This window comes from Dipodomys spectabilis, unplaced genomic scaffold (assembly GCF_019054845.1).
Source record: "Dipodomys spectabilis isolate Male_0828 unplaced genomic scaffold, ASM1905484v1 ptg000365l, whole genome shotgun sequence".
Taxonomy (NCBI): Eukaryota; Metazoa; Chordata; class Mammalia; order Rodentia; family Heteromyidae; genus Dipodomys; species Dipodomys spectabilis.
In genome coordinates this window covers 5,532,528-5,554,366 of record NW_024871042.1, presented here as the reverse complement: position 1 = coordinate 5,554,366, position 21,839 = coordinate 5,532,528, and the positions used below count along the sequence as shown (strand labels likewise).

At 39.2% G+C, this 21,839-nt stretch overlaps 1 protein-coding gene across 1 annotated transcript in view; it reads right to left on the bottom strand.

The window, feature by feature from the left end:
• The window catches only part of Cfap61 (cilia and flagella associated protein 61), a 237,419-nt gene that overhangs the window by 141,253 nt on the left and 74,327 nt on the right, over positions 1-21,839 (bottom strand). Inside the window, exons 13-16 of the mRNA XM_042666424.1 lie at positions 13,005-13,131; positions 10,344-10,421; positions 4,989-5,195; positions 1,429-1,563 (exon numbers count right to left, since the gene is read on the bottom strand). Of these exons, the coding sequence (XP_042522358.1) occupies positions 1,429-1,563; positions 4,989-5,195; positions 10,344-10,421; positions 13,005-13,131 (547 nt within the window). The remainder of the gene's footprint in view (positions 1-1,428; positions 1,564-4,988; positions 5,196-10,343; positions 10,422-13,004; positions 13,132-21,839) is intronic.

The window sequence follows — 21,839 nt, the reverse complement described above, 5'->3', positions numbered from 1 at the left end:
ACAAGATTCAGGGATATCCACTAATGCACAGGGTTTTTTTTTTTAATCTCAGCAATGGCTACAAAAGGGAGTGTCCCTCATCTTTACCTATCTGATACAGAAGCTGCAAAGCAGTGAACCTGGTGAATCCATGTCCCTTTTCCACTCAGGTCCTTACTTTGGGATCAGTGTGATCCCAGAGAGACTGTGTTTTAGTGATGGATAGATGTTACAATTGTCCTCTCTCAATCTTCCTCTCCCCCCGGAACTATCTCTGCACCAATCTTGTGAGTATGACTCACACATGGTGAAAGACCCATCATCCCAGGAAGATGGAGAAACCCTGCTTTATATACTTCTCCTTATCTTTGCATCAGCGTTTCTCCATTTTCCATACTAAAAGAGGTAGGAGGCAAAGGAATTGCTGTTTGCTTTCAGACTCTACTCAAATAACTTGATGATTTGTTGGAAAGTAAGTACGACTTCATCTTGCCATTTTACCGGTGTAAATGCAGGATTTGAAGCAGTCTCAGCTTCAGGAAAGGGTTGCCTCTCAGGTGGCTAGAAGGGCAGTGGACCCCACAGCCACAGGTGAATCAAGAGCAGGGCATGAGACTGTGCCCTGGCTGCAAGCTGAGGCGCTGAGGCAGTGTCCGAGCACCATACTCAGCTCTGATGAGCAGCAACTCAGCTTAATGTGTTGTGTTTAAACTTCTCATTCTCTCACACAAAGGGCAAATCTCAGCCCTCTGAGGAATTTTTAAAAATTCATTTGAACAGAAGTGCACAAGACGGCTACAACTTGATATAATGATGGCTGTGTGCATGCCTATCTGTACATTTCCATCTAGGTTCTATTCAAGTCCCTCTTCTAGTTCTGGTCTTAATAAACAAATAAAAATAAATAGCAAATAAATAAAAACTTCTGCCACCCCAGGGAAGTCAATATGTTAGTCGCCCTGACTTTCCACAAAGGAGTTAAAAAGTCTGCTCAAGACCCACGTATCTCCAATGTAATGTTGCTCTGGAAGCTGACTGCCCTAGTGGGGAAAAGACCATCTATTTCCTCGAAAGCACTCCACTGCAGAGGATGCTTCCTCGAAAACATCCACTGATAGAGGATATCTGCCTATGAGGAAGGGGAAAGACAAAAATATGTGAAAGGGTATGTCTGGGTCATTTGTCCGGGGACCCAGCAGCACGTGGGGTGTGCCTGCCTGCATTGCCCTTGGTGGGATCCTGTGGCTACTGTTTTAGGATTATGGAAATAACCACTTGAGGGAAAGGGCTGCAGGGGAGCCTTCACGGGGCACAGCCTGTAAGGGTATGAGTGCCAGGTTCCCTGTAATTAAGAAGCAGCCTGCTCCTGCAAAGACAGTGCTGCCACCCCATCTGCCAAGCCTGCAGGAGCTGGCACCGAGCCTCCCAGCCTGCCGCCCTGCTACCCACCAGATCCTTGGAGACCGACTTTGATGGAGCGTTTATGCCAAGCTTTTCCAGAGGATAGACAATCTGTCGTCGTGGTCGCACGGGAACCAAGTAATGAAGGGCAGATGTCAGCGAGTGGGCGTAGGGGTTCTGGAACTGAAAGACAGCAATCTATATTTTAGGGGAGAGAATGTCAAAGAGGCGCAGCACAGATGTCTGCGTGCAGCTTTACAAATACAAAACTCTTAACTGGGCCAAGTCGGAGAGGGGGAAAAAAATCAGCAAATAAACAAACATACTCTTCGAGCAGAGGAATGAATTGTAGATAATGCCTGACACTAATGAAGATAATTACGAGAGTAATTACATTACTATCTCTGTGGGAATGACAGATAAACAAGTGGTTTGGTTTATGGGATTTTTTCAGTACAAGTATTTTCCCCAAGAGGATATTCTTCTCCATAGTGGTCATGAATCAGCTTGATTTGACCCCATTAAGCTCTGTTATCTGCGTCCTGTTAACCTTTGTGTGATTGGCACAACATGCTTTAAGAAGACACATAGATAAAAATGCCATATGAGGACAACTTAGCACTGATGGGAAAATCCTCCTGCTTGTCAAAGTCATTCTGGCTGACTTCAACTGGATCATTATTAATTTTTTTTAAAAAAGCATTCCAAAATCAAAAGATAAAACTGGAGAGTGGGGGGGGGGAGGGAGTAAATATCATTTTAACTTCCATTACTACTAAATTATGCACTAGATTATGCTTATTGAAATGACCTGTGGTAAATCAGGTTTTATGCCAATGCTTTAAATATTTAGTTTTCTAAAACTTGTCAGAAAAGGTCAAATATGGTTGTTCTTAGTTTTCTCATGTTTATGAAATCTTATGAAATTTTGGTGAAACTAACCTAGGAAATAGATACCATTTCAGTAATCCAAACTGTTAATGATACATTTATCAAACTTAAATTAGAAAGGCAAGAAAGTAAAGCCAAACTGTTGATGTATCATAATAAATAAGATGGTTTACATATGACTTACTTCTCTATTCTAAAAATAGACCCAGATATTTCTAAAAAGTCTCTAGAATCCCTCACTGTTGAACTTCATACCTCAACTTTAAAAACTGAAGAACAGAAGCCAGAAATCCCTAGCCAAAGCTCAATTTTTCTACTTATAAAGTGCTCTCAGTGCATACATATCTGCAGTGGGTGTGGAGCAAACAACCCTCATGATGTATTCTAAGAAACTCAGCCTCACCACAACTCCCTCAACTAGGGATTTATGGCAGAATTTGGGAAATCTTACCCAAATTATTTGAAACTGCTTCTTATGCTTTTTTGACATGTGTATGTGCAAATCAACTGGAAGCAGAGACCAAGGAAATCTGTTTCCAAATCTATTTCCATAGCCAACATACAATGATGTATAATGTGCTCCTAAGTCTGCATTAACTGGTAAATAGATGAGAGTTCAATAAAATACCCAAGGTATTCTTATTATGGCTGTAAATGGACTTTCTCTGACTCAGTACACCCAGGCAGCCTCTTGAATAAAATCTCAGAATATCACATTTTGATGGTCACACAATTGCCACTAGGTCATGTGTAACGTAAAAGGAAATTGTGCAGGTCCAGGGTTTTCCAGCAAAATTGTTAACTTCACTACATTCAAATCTGGGGCAATCCCATTGCTATCAAGCTACATTCTGATAGAAATGTAGACCCATAGATTACATGTCACTAGAAATCTTCCTGTGTTTTTTCTTCTTCCTTCCTTATCTCCACTGTCCTTCTCTGACAAGCTTTTGTTTAATAATATAAACTGGTATAATTCTTGTTATGTATATGTGTTAACACTTTTGGCTGTTTAACAAGTAAGAACATCTTAAAGACTACTTTATTGTGATCATTGAGAAGAAACATGACCATGTCAGGTGCACTAGGCAGCTTGAGGTCAGGAACGAAACCTACTGGGACGACGACACAGTTCAGTAGTTGAAGCTCATTGCCCCCTCAAGTCCACGTTAAGTGGAGGACAGTTGATGCCAGAGACTACGAAATTGACATGCAAAAAGCAATGCCTTGGAATCTGGCTTGAATAGGTGCTTGCCTGTTGAACAACCAGGGCGTAGTATGTAAGTGTGTGTGTGTGTGTGTGTGTGTGTGTGTGTGTGTGTGTGGCTTCTAGGCATTGGGGAAGCAGCTCTGAACAAGAACAGATGTTTGCCTTTTACCATGACATGCATATCTTCCTGGTAAAACACATGCTCTTGGCTTGTAAAGAACTCTGCAGCAGGGCAAGAGGATTGTGTTTGTTTCTGTGTATACATATGCAAAGTATACACACATTTAATGTGTGTTATTCTAATGGTGTTAGTCTACATGAGTACAAGGGTTATACAGAATTATATAGCTAGTTATTATATAGGGTTTCATCAGTTCATGCATCTGTATGTCTATTTATAGAGGTGTTTATATTTCATTTGGAGTTAATTTTTTATTGTTATAATAAAGGTGAGGTACAGAAGATTACAGTTAGATAAGTAAGATAGAGTCTATTTCTGGCCAGGTGCTAGTAGCTCACACCTGTAATCCTAGCTACTCAGGAGGCTGAAATCTGAGGATCACGGTTCAAAGCCAGCCCGGGCAGGAAAGTCTGTGAAACTCTTATCTCTAATAAACCACCAGAAAACCAGAAATGGTGCTGTAGCTCAAGTGATAGAGTGCTAGCCTTGAGCTGAAGAGCTGAGGGACAGTGCTCAGGCCCAAAGTTCAAGCCCCATGACCAACTAAAAAAAAAAAAAAAGAGTCTATTTCTTTTTGGAAAATGTCATCCCTTCCCTCACTGCACTTGGAATTATCATTATTATTATTATTATTATTTTGGTGGTGGTGGTGCTTGAACTCAGGGTTAAGGTGCTGTCCTTGAGCTCTTTTTTTTTATTGTGAAAATACCATACAGAGGAGTTACAATTACATGGGCAAGATAATGAGTACATTTCTTTTCAAGCACTGTTGCCTTCTCCTTTGTTTCCCACTTTGGCCACAGCTCTACTTCCTATTTTCCTATTTTTTGGTAGTTAATTGGAGGTAAGAGTCTCAAAGACTTTCCTGCCCTGGATGGCTTTGAACTGCCATCCTTAGATCTCAGCCTCCTGAGTAGCTAGGATTACAGGCATGAGCTAGGATTACAGTGCCACATCTGTTTGGAATTCTTGAAGGGACATGAGAGTATCATTTTGGCATTGCAGTAATACATCAGAGCAAATAATTTTATTTCCATGTCTTTTAGAACATTTTTTTGCATCGTTTTCAGTCTATTTCCTATATTCATAGAAAAGCCAACAAATTGTTTTACTAACTATATTTGGCTGTGACTGCTTCAGAAATTCCAAACCCTACTGGGCTTTCACATAGTGTGAGAAAATGGCCCAAACTCAATATGACCATTGGAAATTTAGATCTATTCTATCATCAAAACCCATCTACAGGAATGAATGAAAAGTGGCGCACACAGCAATGAAACTGAACACACGGAGGTCGTGGGGAAGTGAGTGACAACAATCTCTTACCTTGCTTTCCCTAGTCTGTGGGTAAATAGGGTAGTAGAGACAGGACTTATAGTCCAAGCGAAGAATCTCCTTCAGAAAAAACTTTGTGTAGTGCCGGAAAATAGGGTTCAGCGCAAAATGAAACAAGTGCCCATGTTCTTCTCGCTGGTGGTGGCTGAAGTAGATAAAATCTTCAATGTTGTAATGAGATCGTATGTATTCTATATCCTAGAGAAAAGGCAGGGAAGGGTGTTTTGAGTAAAGTAAAAGTCACTTTAGTGTCAGGTGCTAGTGGCTCACACCTGTAATCTTTACTACTCAGGCGGCTGAGATCTGAGGATCATAGTTTGAAACCAGCCTGGGCAGAAAAGTCTATGAGACTCCAATTAACCATCAAAAAGCTGTAAGTAAAGTATTGCTCATGAGGCAGAATATCAGCCTTGAGCAAAAAAAGTGAAGCAGCAGCACTCAGACTCCAAGTGCAAGCTCCAGTACCAGCACAAAAGAAAACAAAACAAAAAGAAAAGTCACTTTAGGAACAATAGTAAGAGACACAGTTTCCTCTCCCATTATTTATCTCCTTCATTGTAATACTTCCTACAATATTGTCAGAAACCTTGTATTCATATACTGTTTTGTAGAATGGGAACTTCTTTGTACAACTACTTAAAGATAATAATAAAAAATTTTAAAAATTATGCTTCCTGAAAGATACTTGTTCTGATATCTTGTATTTGCAAGATGGCTATACAAAGCCATGATCGTCTATCAACACAGAGAGCCCTGAGTCTTTGCTATGAGTTAAGCCACAGGACAGCAGTCCCTCGCCACTGTTAGACACCATGAGAGCATGCAAATCAGCACAAGTGACTGAGCATGTGGGCAATTTAGGAGTCAAGCAAACAGATGAACTAGTGTTCCCCCGTATCTGGTAATGTGAAAATGTGCATCTCAAGAGTCACATGCTTTGGCACATAGGGCTGAGCTGTAAGACTGAGCCTTATATACGGCATTCCTTAAACTATTTATTGCTATAAATAGTAAATTTTGCATAAGTAATTAAAGGGACTCATAGCACTGCCATGGAAAAGGAATACTGAACACACTGCTCCTGTTTCAATGGTCAGATTTTGGTTCCTTCTCTTTCTCTGCTCATCCTGCATTGGGAACCAAAAGTTCATCCTTGCTAAAAGTACACAATACTCAGCCTGGCTTCCTTCACCTCTCAGAAAGATACAATGTTAGGGGCAGGGAACAATGAAGAGAAATCCAAACTGAACATGACTCTGATGACAGGGGACTTAATTCTTGACAACTAAGGACTACAAGACCCTATTTTGTATCTATTGGATACAAAAAAACAAACTAAATAAATCTGAAATGTAGGGGAAAAGAACAATCAAAGCAAATGTAGACTTGAAAAACACCAACTCAGATTTCCTCTTGATTTCCACAGGAAAATTATTTTAAGAAGCACATTTTTCAGAAGAGGGACTGAAACATATAAGGAGCCAGATTCAATCTGTGATCAACAAGGCTGGCACTAGCAAATTCATGAACATGGTGAAGTTTGTGGCCAAGTCCCTTGTCTCCCAGCTTCCACCACAAAACAGAAGTGGAGTTGAGGGGTAACGAGGCCATTGGTGGTACCTCAGGGCAATCCTGGCAACCTTTCAATCTTCATTGATCCTGTAGCAGCTTTTATTCTATAAGACTTTAATTACAAAGGAGACACTGCTCATTATAAAATAAAATGAGTAATAAGTGTAAGGCTGAGAAATCACTGAAAAGCAAAAGCCAACAGAGGTTACTAGCTCAAAACAACAGATGGGCATATGCCGTCTTATTTTCCTTTCCTCCCCAATCTCTTAAAATAACAAAAGTTTATTTTTGAAATAATGGAGTATAGTGGCAGGCCAAAATGGAAGGCAGTTTTACCTTGGATATGGATTTTACCACTAGGTTACATCTTTCATCCTGGGCCACATGGGTGTCTCTGCTGGCCTGCTGGTACTATACTCATGCATGCAAGAGGAGGCCATTCCCCTCCCCACTAGACAGAGTATGGGCAACTCTGCCAGTGACTGGAGAGATGTAGTAGAGGACTATCTCCATGCCAGCCACTCAAACTGATAACCCAATTTTTCATTCACAATACAGACAGACTTTTGAGGAAAGCTGATGAATACAAATACTAGAATCAAGAAGCATATAACTTGCTATGATGAAAACAAAGCATCATTCAGAGAACAGGGGAAATTTTTTTTTTTTTGGAAATTTTTTTTTATAATCTGCATAATATACTCAGAGGCTCTTGCATGTAACACAAGCCGATCCAAAAAGAATAAACAAGGGAGAGTCACGAATGTTAAATACATGAACTTTTTGGGGCTGGGAAGGTGGCTCAGTGGTAGAGCGCTTGCCTTGCATGCATGAGGCCCTGGGTTCAATTCCTCAGCACCACATACGCAAAAAGAAAAAAAGCCGGAAGTGGCGCTGTGGCTCAAGTGGTAGAGCGCTAGCCTTGAGCTGAAGAGCTGAGGGACAGCGCCCAGGCCCAGAGTTCAGGCCCCACGACCGGACCCCCCAAAAAAAAAAATGAACTTTTGCCGGGCACCGGTAGCTCACACATGTAATCCTAGCTACTCAGGAGGCTGAGATCTGAGGATTATGGTTCAAAGCCAGCCCAGGTAGAAAAGTTCATGAGACTCTTCTCTCCAATAAACCACTAGAAAACCAGAAGTGGAGCTGTGGCTCAAGCAGTAGAGTGCTCGCCTTGAGCTGAAGAGCTGAGGGACAGCGCCCAAGCCCAGGGTTCAAGCCCCACGACTGACAAAAACAAAACAACAAAAAATAAAACAAAACAAAACATATGAACTTTGAAAATAAAGTTCCAATAGAAGCTGTGGGTAATTGATAAAACCGCCCTCTGAATTTTAGCATTCCTTCTAGTTGCTCTGATCCAAACAAATCTTAAAACTCAGCAATGAGACTTCAGAAAGGTGACTGGGTACAAGACCAAAATGCAAAACTGAATACTTTCCATATACCAAACACACTTTAACAAAGTACAGTAAGAAAAAATGGTTATTTACAATGCCAAGAAAATACCATAAGAATACATAGAAATAAATCATAAATGTCTAAGACCATATTTGGGCAAGGTCTCATCAGGAAATATGGTACATCAAATCAAGATCATTGGAGGAAGGTTCAACAAGGATGGGAAGAGGTTTAGTGGGGATAGTATGCAGCACCTCCAAGCTATTATCTGCCTCTACTTGGTGGTACAGGACTAGTTGCAGGAATTCACAAACAGCCTATCAGCCAGCTGCAGGCATCTCAACCTCATTGTCTTCCCCTCCTTCATCAAGATCTCCCACTGCCTAAGCATACCCAGAAGGCAAGGGGCAAAGGCATTATGATGCCACCCATTCAGTCAAGCTCCTAGGACCAGGACAGGGTAGAGGGTGGGCCTTCAGGGAACACAAAGTATTTGGCTATATAGCTTCCCATTATTATAACAAAATGCTCATAGCTGAGTACTTTATAAAGAAAATATACTAATTGGCTCACAGTATTAAAAGGCTGAAAGTACAAGAACAGGTAGCTCTATCCAGGTTCGGGTTCGGCCTCTAGTGAAGACCCCAAGGGTAGATGACATTATAGTATGAACACTTGGGGAGGACAGGAGCCAGTCTCTCTCTTAATTGTAGTTAGTCCTATTCTTGTGCAAATGATCTGGGACCTCCTAAGAACTACTTAATTCCTTCTGGGGGCAGTACTCCCAAAGGCCTTTCAACCTCCTGCCCAGCTCCTTAAAGGACCCACCACATGGAGGACAAGTTTATAACACATAAACCTCACTGCCTCAAAACCATGTATGAAAAAAAAGATTGTAAAACTTTTCTTAAGAACTCAAAGAGTTCTTAGGGGAGAAATCTGAAAGCATAACTCCTCTCAACATTTAAAATACTCTTAATCAAAATGAATTCCAGGATATGCAAGCACGTGTTTGTTGTTGTTGGTGGTGTTTTGCTTTTTAAATATTTTGTCTTTTGTGTGATGGGGAGCAAGGGAGTACAAAAATGGAGGGAGTGGGAAATGAACTATGGAACTTATGAGCAGGGAGAGAAGAGAGAAACTGGGGGAAAGAGAAGGAAGGGTTGCCGCCGTCCAAAAAGAAATGTATTCATTACATGACTTATGAAATGGTAATCCCTCTGTCTAATACCTTAATAACAATAAAATTGTATTTTAAAAAGTCAAAGAGTTAACGACAACACAGAAACCACGTTCCTATATTTTTATGTAGACCATTCTTTAATTGTCCCACAAAATCCACACAGGCATAGAAAAAATTCATAGTAGCATGAGGTTTGTCTGAAAGAGGAAATAACCAGGAAAACTCAAGAACATTTAGGTAAGAAGAAAAGTAAGAGAAGGCTCTCTTAGTTGATAACAAAGCATATGATGATGCAATTGATAACAAATATGTGAAATAGAGTTTAAAAATAGACACAAGAATATGTGTCTATGTGAAAAAGTGACACTTTAAACCAGTAGGGAAAGAATGTGTTACTCAGTAACAAATGCTTTGGAATAATTCCCATTTGGAAAAATAGAAAATGGCATATGCATTTGATAAATCTCTCTTTCCCGCCCCACCCCCCACTTCCAGGTAATTAGGTATAAGGAAGAATGTTGGAAAACAGAAATGACTAATTGTAGTAGCCGTCTGTTGAAAGAGAGCTATGCAATTTTTTTGGTTGATTTGGGGAGTGAAAGGTTAAATTTTCAGAATAAGAATGTTTTCATGTCTCTCTGTAATATTCCAAGCATTTGGTGCCACAAAAAGAAAGGAAGCATGGCTAGGAATGTGGCTTAGTGGTAGAGCTTGCCTAACATGAATGAAGCCCTGGGTTCAATTCCTCAGTACCACATAAACAGAAAAGGCTAGAAGTAGCTCTATAGCTCAAGTGGTAGAGTGCTAGCCTTTAGCAAAAGAAGCTCAGGGGTAGTGCCCAGGCTCTGAGTTCAGTCCCCAGGACTGGCAAAAAAAAAAAATAGGGAGGGTGGGAAAGGGAGGAAGGGAGTTAGGGAGTTAGGGAAGAAGGAGGAAAGGAGGAAGGGAAGAAGGGAGGAAGGGAGGGAGGAAGGGAGAGAAGAAGGGAGGGAGGGAAGGAGGAAGGGAGGGAGGGAAGAAAGAAAGAATTGAAAGGCTGTCAGATGGGAGGCAATGAGTGTACACTTTAGGAAAAGGAGGCATTCACATTAATAAGTAAAACTAAAACTTACAAGCAGACATTGTATGTTAATTTATATTTTACAAAGCTACACTGAGCACTCTACCACTTGAGCCATTTCACAATTTACCATTTCATTTTTGATCACTGCAATGCCAACTATTTGTTCTGCAACTTCAGCCACAAATGTCCTCATTGGTGTTCCCTCCTGGAAAGAAGAACATGTATTTTAAGACCCTTGAAAGTATCACCATTTATATCTCTGTCAGCAATAGTAAATTCATTATTATGAACCCACAACCATGATTGCATAATTGGTTTTTGTTTAATTTATTGATGAAACAGAATTTAAATGTATTTATTATTTTAACAAAAACATTTAAAGAGTGGCACATTTTCTCTTCTTGCAAATCTCTTTAATTACTGATTTAATAGAAGACAGCTCAATTCCCATATCTGTAGTCAATCTGTTACAACATGTTTTGGTGGAAATACAATTTTAAAAAAAATCTGTCTTCACAAAAATATGTAGTTAGAAAAGAAAGAAGTATTTAAGTAATCTTTTCAGATAAATATGGATACTTTTGATATTCCACCAAAACTCAACAAATGGCATTGTTTTAGGAGATTAGTTGCAATATGGCATCTGAAAACTCTCTCAATGAATATTGTATAAAATATCATATTAAAATTCATTGGTTTATTTTACACTTTGATTTTTTTTCATTTATGCATACTTTTGTAACATCATACATTGCTTATCTGGAAAATATTATTTCATCAGACTATGCAGATTTGCCAAATGTTGACCCATCCCATTACATAATATCAAAATACTACATTCATTAATATCATCACCAGATTCATTAGACAAAGCCTTTTAGGTATTGAGTAGTTGTCAAGCTCATGGCAGATGTTAGTTTTCCTAAATTCTACTTTTCTTTTCTTGGCTAGATCTTATCACTGGTAACAAATGTTGGAAGTTGTTTTCTTGGAGTGAAAAGGCTCATCTCATTTATTTATATGCATATATAACTTTATATATAATATAATACAGCATATGTTAAATATTATAATTATATAACATATTGCATAAATTATGTATTTATACATTATATATAATATATACAACATATAAAAATATATACAACATAGTAATTATTAATTACATATAAAATATATAATTATGCAGATAATGTGTATATAAGCATATATTATATAATAAAATATATAGAAATATAATATTATATAATAATATAATATGTAAATATATAATAGATATATGCAAATATGATATATTATATAAATATGTTGTATATATTTATTATACATATGCATAATTATATATATATATATTGCAGTGCTGGGCCTCAAACTCAGGGCCATGTGAATGCTAGGCATGAGCTCTAGGGCTAAGCTACCTACTCAGTCCTTCATCTCATTCATATGGTAATGGGGCTTGTCTTCAACTGTTTTTGTTGTTGTTTCTTTTTGATATTGGTGTTATTTTTTGAGGTAGAGAATCACATCTGGCCATCATGTACTTGGAGCCATCTGCCAACATTGGGCTTCCTGCTGTAGCTAGGATAACAGGCACCTGCCATTGCATCTAGCTCTCTATTGGGAAGGAGTTGAGAAGGGTCTCATACACTTTGCCTTCTGGGCTATCCTTGAACTGAAATCCTCCTAATCTTAGCCTTCTAAGTAGCTAGGGCTACAAGTATGAGCCACCATATCTGGTTCATCTCATTTAATTTTAAGAAAAGATGGGAAGGGGAAACAAAGGAGGAGGCAACAATGCTTGATAGGAAATGTACTCATTATCTTGCCCATGTAATTGTAACCCCTCTGTATGGTATTTTCACAATAAAAAAAAAAGAAAATATCTGCCAAAAACTCAAATAACAATAATGCTTTTTTTGTCAGTTGCTCTTTCATGTGAAGTAGTCTATGAAGTGTTTTTATTTTTATTCCTTAAAACAAAAAAAATCATGCGGCAGAAGTGCTTCACATGCATTTCTCTCTTGGTCATCCAAACACTAAAAACACATGAAATATCAATTGTTGATATTTTAACAGAGTCAATAATTTTACTGCTTCATCATCACTAACTCAACATTTATCACACATATCTTTTCCCAGTTCATCCAGTCCTTAAGGATGCAGCCAACTCAACAAATAGGTCTAGTTAGGCTCATCATCCAATAGAATCAAACCAGAAGGCCAGATATGATAATGTATGCCTATCCCTGCTACCTGGGATGTGTAGATAGGAGAACTAAGGTCTGAGACGAACTCAGGCAAAATCATGACAGCCTATCTGAAAAAAAATAAACTGTAGCTGGACATAAAAAAAAAAAAAAAAAAAAAAGCTGGGGAATAGATTGGGTGATAGAGGTAGAACGCTCAGTATCAACAAAATCAATCAATCAATCCCATTAACTCAAGTCTCCTTCCTAATTGCTACTGGGTTAGGGATCAGATACTCATGGATTCCCATGGCCCAGAGTTCCCTATTTGGGGACTAGAATCCACCTCATTTTGTGCCAAAGCTTTGAGTGATCAGGCTCCTTGGGGACCACCAGTGAGAACAGCCACAGTTCCTGTCACCTGAGTTTTCTCGATTTTATCTTTTTTTTTGCTCCCCTTCTAGCCCCACCTCTGATGCTCCCCAAGACCCAATTCACATGATTCACCAACTGAGGTCCAAGGAAAAGTCAAGTGTGACTCTGAGTCCCAATGGCCCCATAGAAAAGGAAAGGCAGTCACCCTGGTCACCACAGGTACTTACGAGGTCTTTGAAAGCTGCATTGTACTGGACAAAATCCTCCAGGATCTTTTTATTCAGCGTAAGGGTTTTCACAAGGTTTTCAACTTTAGAAGTATCCAGAATATTAGCTAATCGTATATTAATGGACCTAAGTAAGAGAAATACATTTCTGAGTCAAAGCCCTAAAATATGCATTCCTCCAAAAATGAGGACAGAATTACCATATTGTTACATATAAGTAATACATAAATAATATCTGGTAAAATTTTTGTAACACGAAGGTTTCATTCATTGTAATTCATCTTAGAAAACCTGGAAAATGTGGGGTTAAAAAAAAGCACAAAGAATAACATAAAAGTCACTTATAATGCCATGAACCAAATACAACACAGAGCAACATTTCAAGTGCATAAAAGTTAGTGCATATAATTTTAAATGTTCAGCATGACTGATTTCATGTTGGAGAGCTATTTTGTGTGAAGAGCTAAAGTCTCCCCAAACCTTTAAAAGCATCTTTAGAAATAAACTTCCATTGCTTAAGAGCTGACTTCACACAAGTGACAAGTGGTCATAGGGCTAACACACGTCCTGAAGGGCCTGATTGTAATTGAATTCTCTGAGATCACCATCTTATAATTCTTCAACATTTTATCTGTGTTTTGTGTTTTTAAGTGAAGTGGGTGGACACAATAGAGCATGACTAGAGGCTTGCAGTTTTAGCTCACACATAGTTACCCCAGTTCCCTGCTGATGGTACATAAGGCTTCCCCAAGGTGTGACAAACTGAGTTGCACTAACTAGGGGGTAGGGCCTACATTCAACCGGTGGGTTACTAGGCATGGACATGGAGAGTGTTAAGAATCAGGTGCATTTTCTGTGTCATCTCTAGGCATAGCAGGAGTGCAGCAGTCCCCATTGGAGACAAGCAGAGTCATGATGTGTTTGTCTGGCATCTCAGTGTGAACTGCTTACTCATCTGGAACCAAGGTTTTTATGCATCCTGAGATGAGGTTTCAAGCTCTTGGAGAATGCCTGTTTGCTGTGGACTGGAGTGGTATGGCCATGGGAATGGGAGATTTGCCCCTCATCTCAGGCTAGTGTCCCACATGTTCATTTTGTAACAGGTCTTCTGTAATTATGTAGCTGGCCTGGTACTGAATTCTTTCATCATTAGGATTTTATTACTATATTTAACATTATTCCTAAGCTACTCTAGTCTATTTAACTCTTAAATGCAATATATAGATATATGTATATATATCTATATATCTGTGTTTACATTTTAAAGAATGCTTGTATCTCATAAAGTGGTTGCAAAGAAAATCTACATATGCAATAAACTGGTAAAAGATGATCAATTATCACCTTACCAATATTATGAGAAATATTCTTTTGAGACAGGGTCTCACTATATAGCTCACACTCTGTCCTGGAACCCAAGCAGGTTTTGAACTCACCATCCTCCATCTCCTAAGTGCTGGAATTATAGGTGTGCGCCACTATGACCAACTTTTATCGGCAATCATGAAGCAAAATATAAGAAGCTCTGATATGAACAACTGATACCAAAATCTAGTTCTGACAGACTAGGGAAATGGGAGAATTAAAATGGCATGTCCATGTAAAACCTTGTCATGAATACTCAGACTGGCTTTAGTCATAATAGCCCAAAGGAGAAAACAATTGAAAAGGGCATCAATTGATAGATATACTGTATGTATATATAGATAGATAGATAGATAGATAGATAGATATAGATATAGATATAGATATAAATACAATGTTCCATTGTGTGTGTGTATATATACATATATATATGTATATATACACACACACAATGGAACATTATCCATCCATAGAAGGGACTTGAATAACTATATATACATATACACACACACATATATATATATACACACACACATATATATACATATATATATATATATATATATTCCTTAAAAACCTTATTTGCCAAGGAAAGTAACAATCCACCAGGAAAACGTAACAATAGACTCGTGTTTAGAATTGCTCCTGTCTTTCCCATGGCATCTCAGCCACAGAATGGCTGAGTGTCTCTGATCCTTTTAACCACCGCCACCTTCCTTATGCTCCCTCCCTAGGACTTCTCTTCTCAGTGGATCATCTGAAAATCCTGGGCTTTTTGCTTTCTCTGTTCCTCCTCTCAGGGCAATGAGCTGTTCCTCCAATGGACCCAGAAAACTCTCTCATCAGTCCTTACCGGAAATTTCACATATATCACACCAAATGTACAAGCCTCATTCCTCTCCCCAACATTCAGTGTTGCTTCATCATCACCCTCTAACTGATACCATCCCTGACCTTGACCTTCTTATTTAAAAATCTGGAAACTGGGAGAGAGTTCCGGGAAGATGGCGGAGGAGAAGCTGGAATCTGAACAAGCTCTTGCATAGAAAACAGTTTCAGAGTTCCAGTGAACAGTCCCAAGCCAGAGAATCACACCAAGTGTGCCATCACAGGACAGAGAGTTAGTCAAGAGAGGGGAAGCCAAGCAGACACATCTGAGCAGCTGCCGCTGCGGCGGCAGGGTCGCAGCGGCGACCACCGCCGCGGAGGCATACCTGAGACCCAGTCCGGGACGAAGGAGCCAGACGCAGCGGCCGAGCGGATTCTACTCAACACCAGCAAGAACCGACAAGGAGCGGACAACTTCATCCTGCAGTTTGCAGACCAGAGACGACCCGAGATCCAAGACTCCGCGTGAGTAGAAGCCCCACTTCCTCACTCCTCTGGGAGCAGAGGAGGGAAGGCCACCCCTCCCCCCCCAGCACCGGTGATCTCCATCTTGGATACTGACAAAGCTCGGAGGAGCGGCTAGCTCCAGCTCAGGCCTTGGAATAGAGCTAGTCAGTTGGCAGGTCACAGGAACTTGGCGGCGAGGTGACCTCACAGACTCAGTTCCATCCAGGGAGGGGTCGCCCAGCTCAGGCACCAACCACTGGAGTGGCTCTCCTCGCTGGGTGGCCAGAGCCAGAGGCTGCCCCTCCCTCTAGCAGCCACCACAATCAATTGAAAAACAGAAACCCTGAGAATGGCTCCAGGCTGGGTGCTGTGAGTTTTTTTTCACAAAATAGCCCCAGGGAAAAGCTACGGTTCGTTGAAAGGCCTCAACTCTACCCAGAACCTAGCCTCATCACTGCATCCCCCTCTTTTGTGATTCTCAAAGCAGATCACCCTCCCAGTAAACTAACCTGGGAGGGGGATCTCAAAATCTTGGGTAAAGCAGAGCATTTTCCTGCCTGTTCCAACAAACTGACTTAAGAAACCAATCAAGCCACAGGACCTCAAGCTGACCAGAGACTCCAACCAGACTCTGGTTACAGACAAAAGGGAGATACAGGACTCTTCCCACCCCTCCCAAAAAAAAAAAAAAAAAAATCAAAGAACTTTTTTTTTCTTCTTCTTCTTTTCTTTTTTTCTTTTTATTGTTTTGTTTTTTTTCGTTTTTTGTTACCTTATATATATATAAAAAAATTTTTTTTGCTTTTCTAAAACTTTTATTAATCTTTAATTTTTGCCTCTTCTGAAAAAATAATTGTTTTCCATTAACTTTTTTTTTTTTTCTCCTCTTATAATTTTTATTTTAGGAATACGTGAATGTGTGTTTTCTTTTCTTTTCTTGTCTTCTTTCTCTTTTTCTTTCATTCTTAATTATCTTTTTGTTTTTTTTTCTAGCTCTACTGAACTTCTGATCTTTTCTTCTCACTTTCCTATCCTTTCCATCTTTTCCTCTTTGTTCATCTTTATGTGACTTAACTCTTGTCCTGCACATCCTCAGATAAACCCGTAGTTAACCAGTAGACCCTATCCCCCATTGTGTACACACTTAATCCACAAACTTATTACTCAATTCAAAACCTCTGAGACTTAAATTCACTAATAGCAGTACTTTATACCTATACAATATTTTAAGCATTTTTTTAAAGTTTTTCTCATCTCCTCTATGTCCCTCCCTTTCTCTCAACATATTCATATTCCTCTATAAATAGATGGTCTTTTAATCTCTAAAATAACATTAATTTTTACGTTTCTATTTTTTTCTGGTCTCTTTTCATTCCTCTTTCCCTTTCTTCTTTTTCTCTCTCTCTCTACTTACATCCTACCCAACCTATTTCCTGCATTGTGATTAGGACATAGTTAACTCTCCCTGTGCCTCCCCACACCAATCTATTCCTATTTTTTACCCACATCTCTTCCTAACCCTAATAATTTCTGGCTTTCCAAATTCTTCTCTGCGGTTCGAAGTTCTTTAACATATAGTTGTTTGATGTCGAATAGATGTATCGGTTGAACTAGATTGTATCTGTAGACTATTGACTGTACAAATGCAAACTTTGGTTGATGGTTGCCTTAAGATAGTGTTCTAGCACAAAACTGGTGCTATCTTCATCCCAAATGGGCAGAGTAAGCCGGAAAAACACAAGAAAAATGGCAAATTCGAGTATCTCAATTCCCAATCCTGATAATCAGGGGTTAGAACAGATAATGAATAATCCAGAGGAGAGTTCCCAAACAACTCTACAAACACTGGTGGCAAACATGATAAATGAAAAGTTTGACAACGTACAAAGGACTATGTATGAGCGTGATAGGGAGAGAGAGGAGGCATCCCAGAAGTTTATACAGGAATATCATAAGCGTGAGGAAGCTACTCAAAAACTGATACAGGATTTGCGTGAACAACTTGAGAATACTCAAAGAGAAAGGGAGGAATGGCGTGAGCAGGCTGAGAACACTCAAAGAGATCTGCAGGAATCCCACGAACGGGAGGAAGCTAATCAAAGAGTAATACAGGAATTGAGAGACCAGGTAGAGAACACACAAAGATCACTAAAGGCATTCATGGAATCCATTAACAAAGAGCTGAAGGAAGTCAGGGAGACCACAAAGGGAATGCTGAATGGAACCCAACAGAAGGAATGGGAGCCCAAAGAAACCATAACCAATCAACTAAGTGATTTGAGGACAAACACTGAACACCAAATTAAGGAAGTAAAGAAACTCATACAAGACCTAAAACAGAGCTTCAACAAAGAACTTGAAGCCATCAAAGCTGACCAACTAGAAGGAAAAGAGATAAAAAACAAAGTAGAGAGTCTTGACAGCAGGTTAGACCATGCAGAAGATCGAATCTCAGGGATTGAAGACAGCCTAGATATTATAGAGAAAGAACATACAACCATCCAAGACAAGTCCAAGAAATATGATAGATCTATCCAACACCTGGAAGACACCATCAGAAGGCCTAATCTAAGGATAATGGGTGTAGAGGAACACCTAGAAACAGAAGTTAATGGTCTAGGAAATCTGTTTAACAGGATCCTAGCAGAGAACTTCCCAAACATGCAAAAAGATAGGCCTGTCCAGATACAAGAAGCCTTTAGAACCCCAAATAGACCAGACCAGAATAGGACATCCCACCGTCACATTATAATCCACACAGGATCAACTCAGAACAAGGAAAAGATCCTTAAAGCTGTCAGGGAGAAAAGGGTAATCACTTATAAAGGGAAACCAATTAGAATCACCTCAGATTTCTCAGCAGAGACAATCAAAGCAAGAAGAGCCTGGAATGATGTATGCCATGCCCTAAAAACAAACAACTATCAACCAAGAATACTGTACCCAGCTAAACTCTCCTTCATAACTGAAGGCCAAATAAAAACCTTCCATAGCAAAGAAAAATTGAAACAATACATCTCCACCAAACCAGCCCTACAAAAGATTCTTAAAGATGTCCTACACATAGAAAACCAACAAGACCTCAATAAAGGCCAAGAAACTGCACCCAAACTGAGAATCCAAGAACCATAGGAAGAACCCAGTTTTCGCAGCCCCCAAGAAGGTAGATAACATGGCAGGAACTCCCAAATACCTCTCAGTCCTATCCCTTAATGTTAACGGACTGAACTCTCCAATTAAGCGACATAGACTGTCTAGTTGGATTAAAAAACAAGACCCTTCTATCTGCTGCCTGCAGGAGTCACATCTTGCCCATAAAAACAAACACATTTTCAATGTTAAAGGCTGGAACAAAACCTACCAAGCAAACGGACCGCATAAACAGGCGGGAGTTGCAATCCTAATATCAGATAAAATAGACTTCAAATTAAAATTCATGAAAAGAGATAAAGAAGGTCGCTACATACTAATTAAAGGATCTCTCCTTCAGGAGGATATTACAATTCTAAATATCTATTCGCCAAACAATGGAGCACCCAAATTTATCAAAGAAACACTACTTTCCCTCAAATCCCATATAGATCCAAAGACATTAATCGTTGGGGATTTTAACACACCACTCTCCCCACTAGATAGATCAACTCGGCAAAAACTCAACAGAGAAACCGCAGATCTAAACAGCTGCATAGATCAATTAGACTTAACAGACATTTACCGAACATTTCACCCAGCAGCATCAGAATACACGTTTTTCTCAGCAGCACATGGAACGTTTTCTAAAATAGACCACATTTTAGGCCACAAAGCAAACTTGTCTAAATTCAGAAACATTGAAGTTATACCTTGCATTCTCTCTGACCACAAGGGAATAAAGTTAGAACTCAACACCAAAAGCCACCAAAGAAAGTCCGGTATCACATGGAGGCTGAACAACACACTGCTGAATCATGAGTGGGTCATGGAAGAGATTAGAAAGGAAATTCAAATGTTCATGCTATTCAACAAAAATGAACACACAAAATACCAGCTCCTCTGGGACACAGCAAAGGCGGTACTCAGAGGCAAGTTTATAGCTCTGAGCTCCTACATCAACAAATTGGAGAGATCTGAAACTAACAATTTAATGACACATCTAAACCTCCTTGAAAAAGAGCAGCAAGATAAACCCCAATCCAGTAGACGGAAAGAAATAATCAAAATTAAATCAGAATTAAATGAATTAGAATCCAAAAAAACTATAGAAAGAATCAACAAAACAAAGAGTTGGTTCTTTGAAAAAATTAACAAAATTGACAGACCCTTAGCAAATCTTATCAGAAAAAGAAGAGAACTCACCCAAATTAATAAACTCAGAGATGAGAATGGAAACATCACCACGGAAACAAGCAAGATCCAGAACATTATAAGGGAATACTTCTCAAAACTTTATGCTAATAAGTTTGAGAACTTGACAGAAATGGACCTCTTCCTAGCAAATATTGACATGCCAAAACTAAACCAAGATGAGGTAAACTATCTTAACAGGCCCATATCAAGCATTGAAATAGAAACAGCAATAAGAGACCTCCCAGCTAAGAAAAGTCCAGGACCAGATGGTTTTACAGCGGAATTTTACAAGGCCTTCAAAGCAGAGCTCACACCAATTCTCCTCCAACTCTTCAATGAAATTGAAAGAGAAAGCTCACTACCGAACACATTCTATGAAGCCATCATAACCCTCATCCCAAAACCAGGTAGGGACTCATCAAAGAAAGAGAACTATAGACCCATTTCTTTGATGAACATTGATGCGAAACTTCTCAACAAAATTTTGGCCAATCGACTTCAACAATTCATCCAAAAAATCATACACCACGATCAAACAGGATTCATTTCAGGGATGCAAAGCTGGTTCAATATACGCAAATCAATTAATATTATTCATCACATCAACAGGAGCAAGAATAAGAACCACATGGTTATCTCAATAGACGCAGAAAAAGCATTTGACAAGATCCAACACCCCTTTATGATGAAGGTTTTGGAAAAATTAGGAATCCATGGAACATTCCTCAATACAATAAAGGCTGTATATGACAAACCTACAGCCAGCATTATACTCAATGGTGAAAAACTAAAACCATTTCCTCTTAACTCAGGAACAAGACAAGGATGCCCACTCTCTCCACTTCTTTTCAATCTAGTATTAGAATGCCTAGCTACAGCAATAAGACAAGATGCAGACATAAAGGGGATCCAAATAGGGAAAGAAGAAATAAAACTCTCCCTCTTTGCAGATGACATGATCTTGTATTTAAAGAATCCCATAGACTCCACTCCCAAATTACTCAAGCTGATTCAAAACTTTGGCAAAGTAGCAGGTTATAAAATTAACCCCCAAAAATCAATGGCTTTTCTGTATGCCAACAATGAGAAAAGTGTGGCTGAAATTAGGAAAGCAACTCCATTTGTAATAGCCTCACAAAAATAAAATACCTAGGAATTAACTTAACTAAAGAAGTGAAGGACCTCTATGATGAAAACTTTAAAATCTTGAAAAAGGAAATCAACACAGAACTTAAAAAATGGCAAAACCTCCCATGCTCCTGGATTGGAAAGATTAACATCGTGAAAATGGCAATACTGCCCAAGGCTATCTACAAATTCAACGCAATACCTATCAAAATTCCACCCTCATTCTTCAAGGAAATAGAAGAGGCAATCCAAAAATTCATATGGAACAATAAAAGACCCCGAATAGCAAAAACGCTCCTCAACGGAAAGAATACTGCTGGAGGAATATCAATACCAAATTTCAAACTCTACTATAAAGCCATAGTAATCAAAACAGCTTGGTATTGGCATAAGAACAGACCTCAGGACCAATGGAATAGAATTGAAAACCCAGAAATGAACCTACAGACCTATAGCCATCTAATCTTCGATAAGGGAGCTAAAACAATAGAATGGAAGACAGACAGCCTCTTCAGTAAATGGTGCTGGCAAAACTGGTTAACTACATGTAGAAAACTAAAGCTAGATCCTTATATATCACCCTGCACCAGAATCAACTCCAAATGGATCAAAGACCTTGAACTCAAAGCAGACACTCTGAAAACATTACAGGATGGAATAGGAGAAACCCTGGGTCTCCTT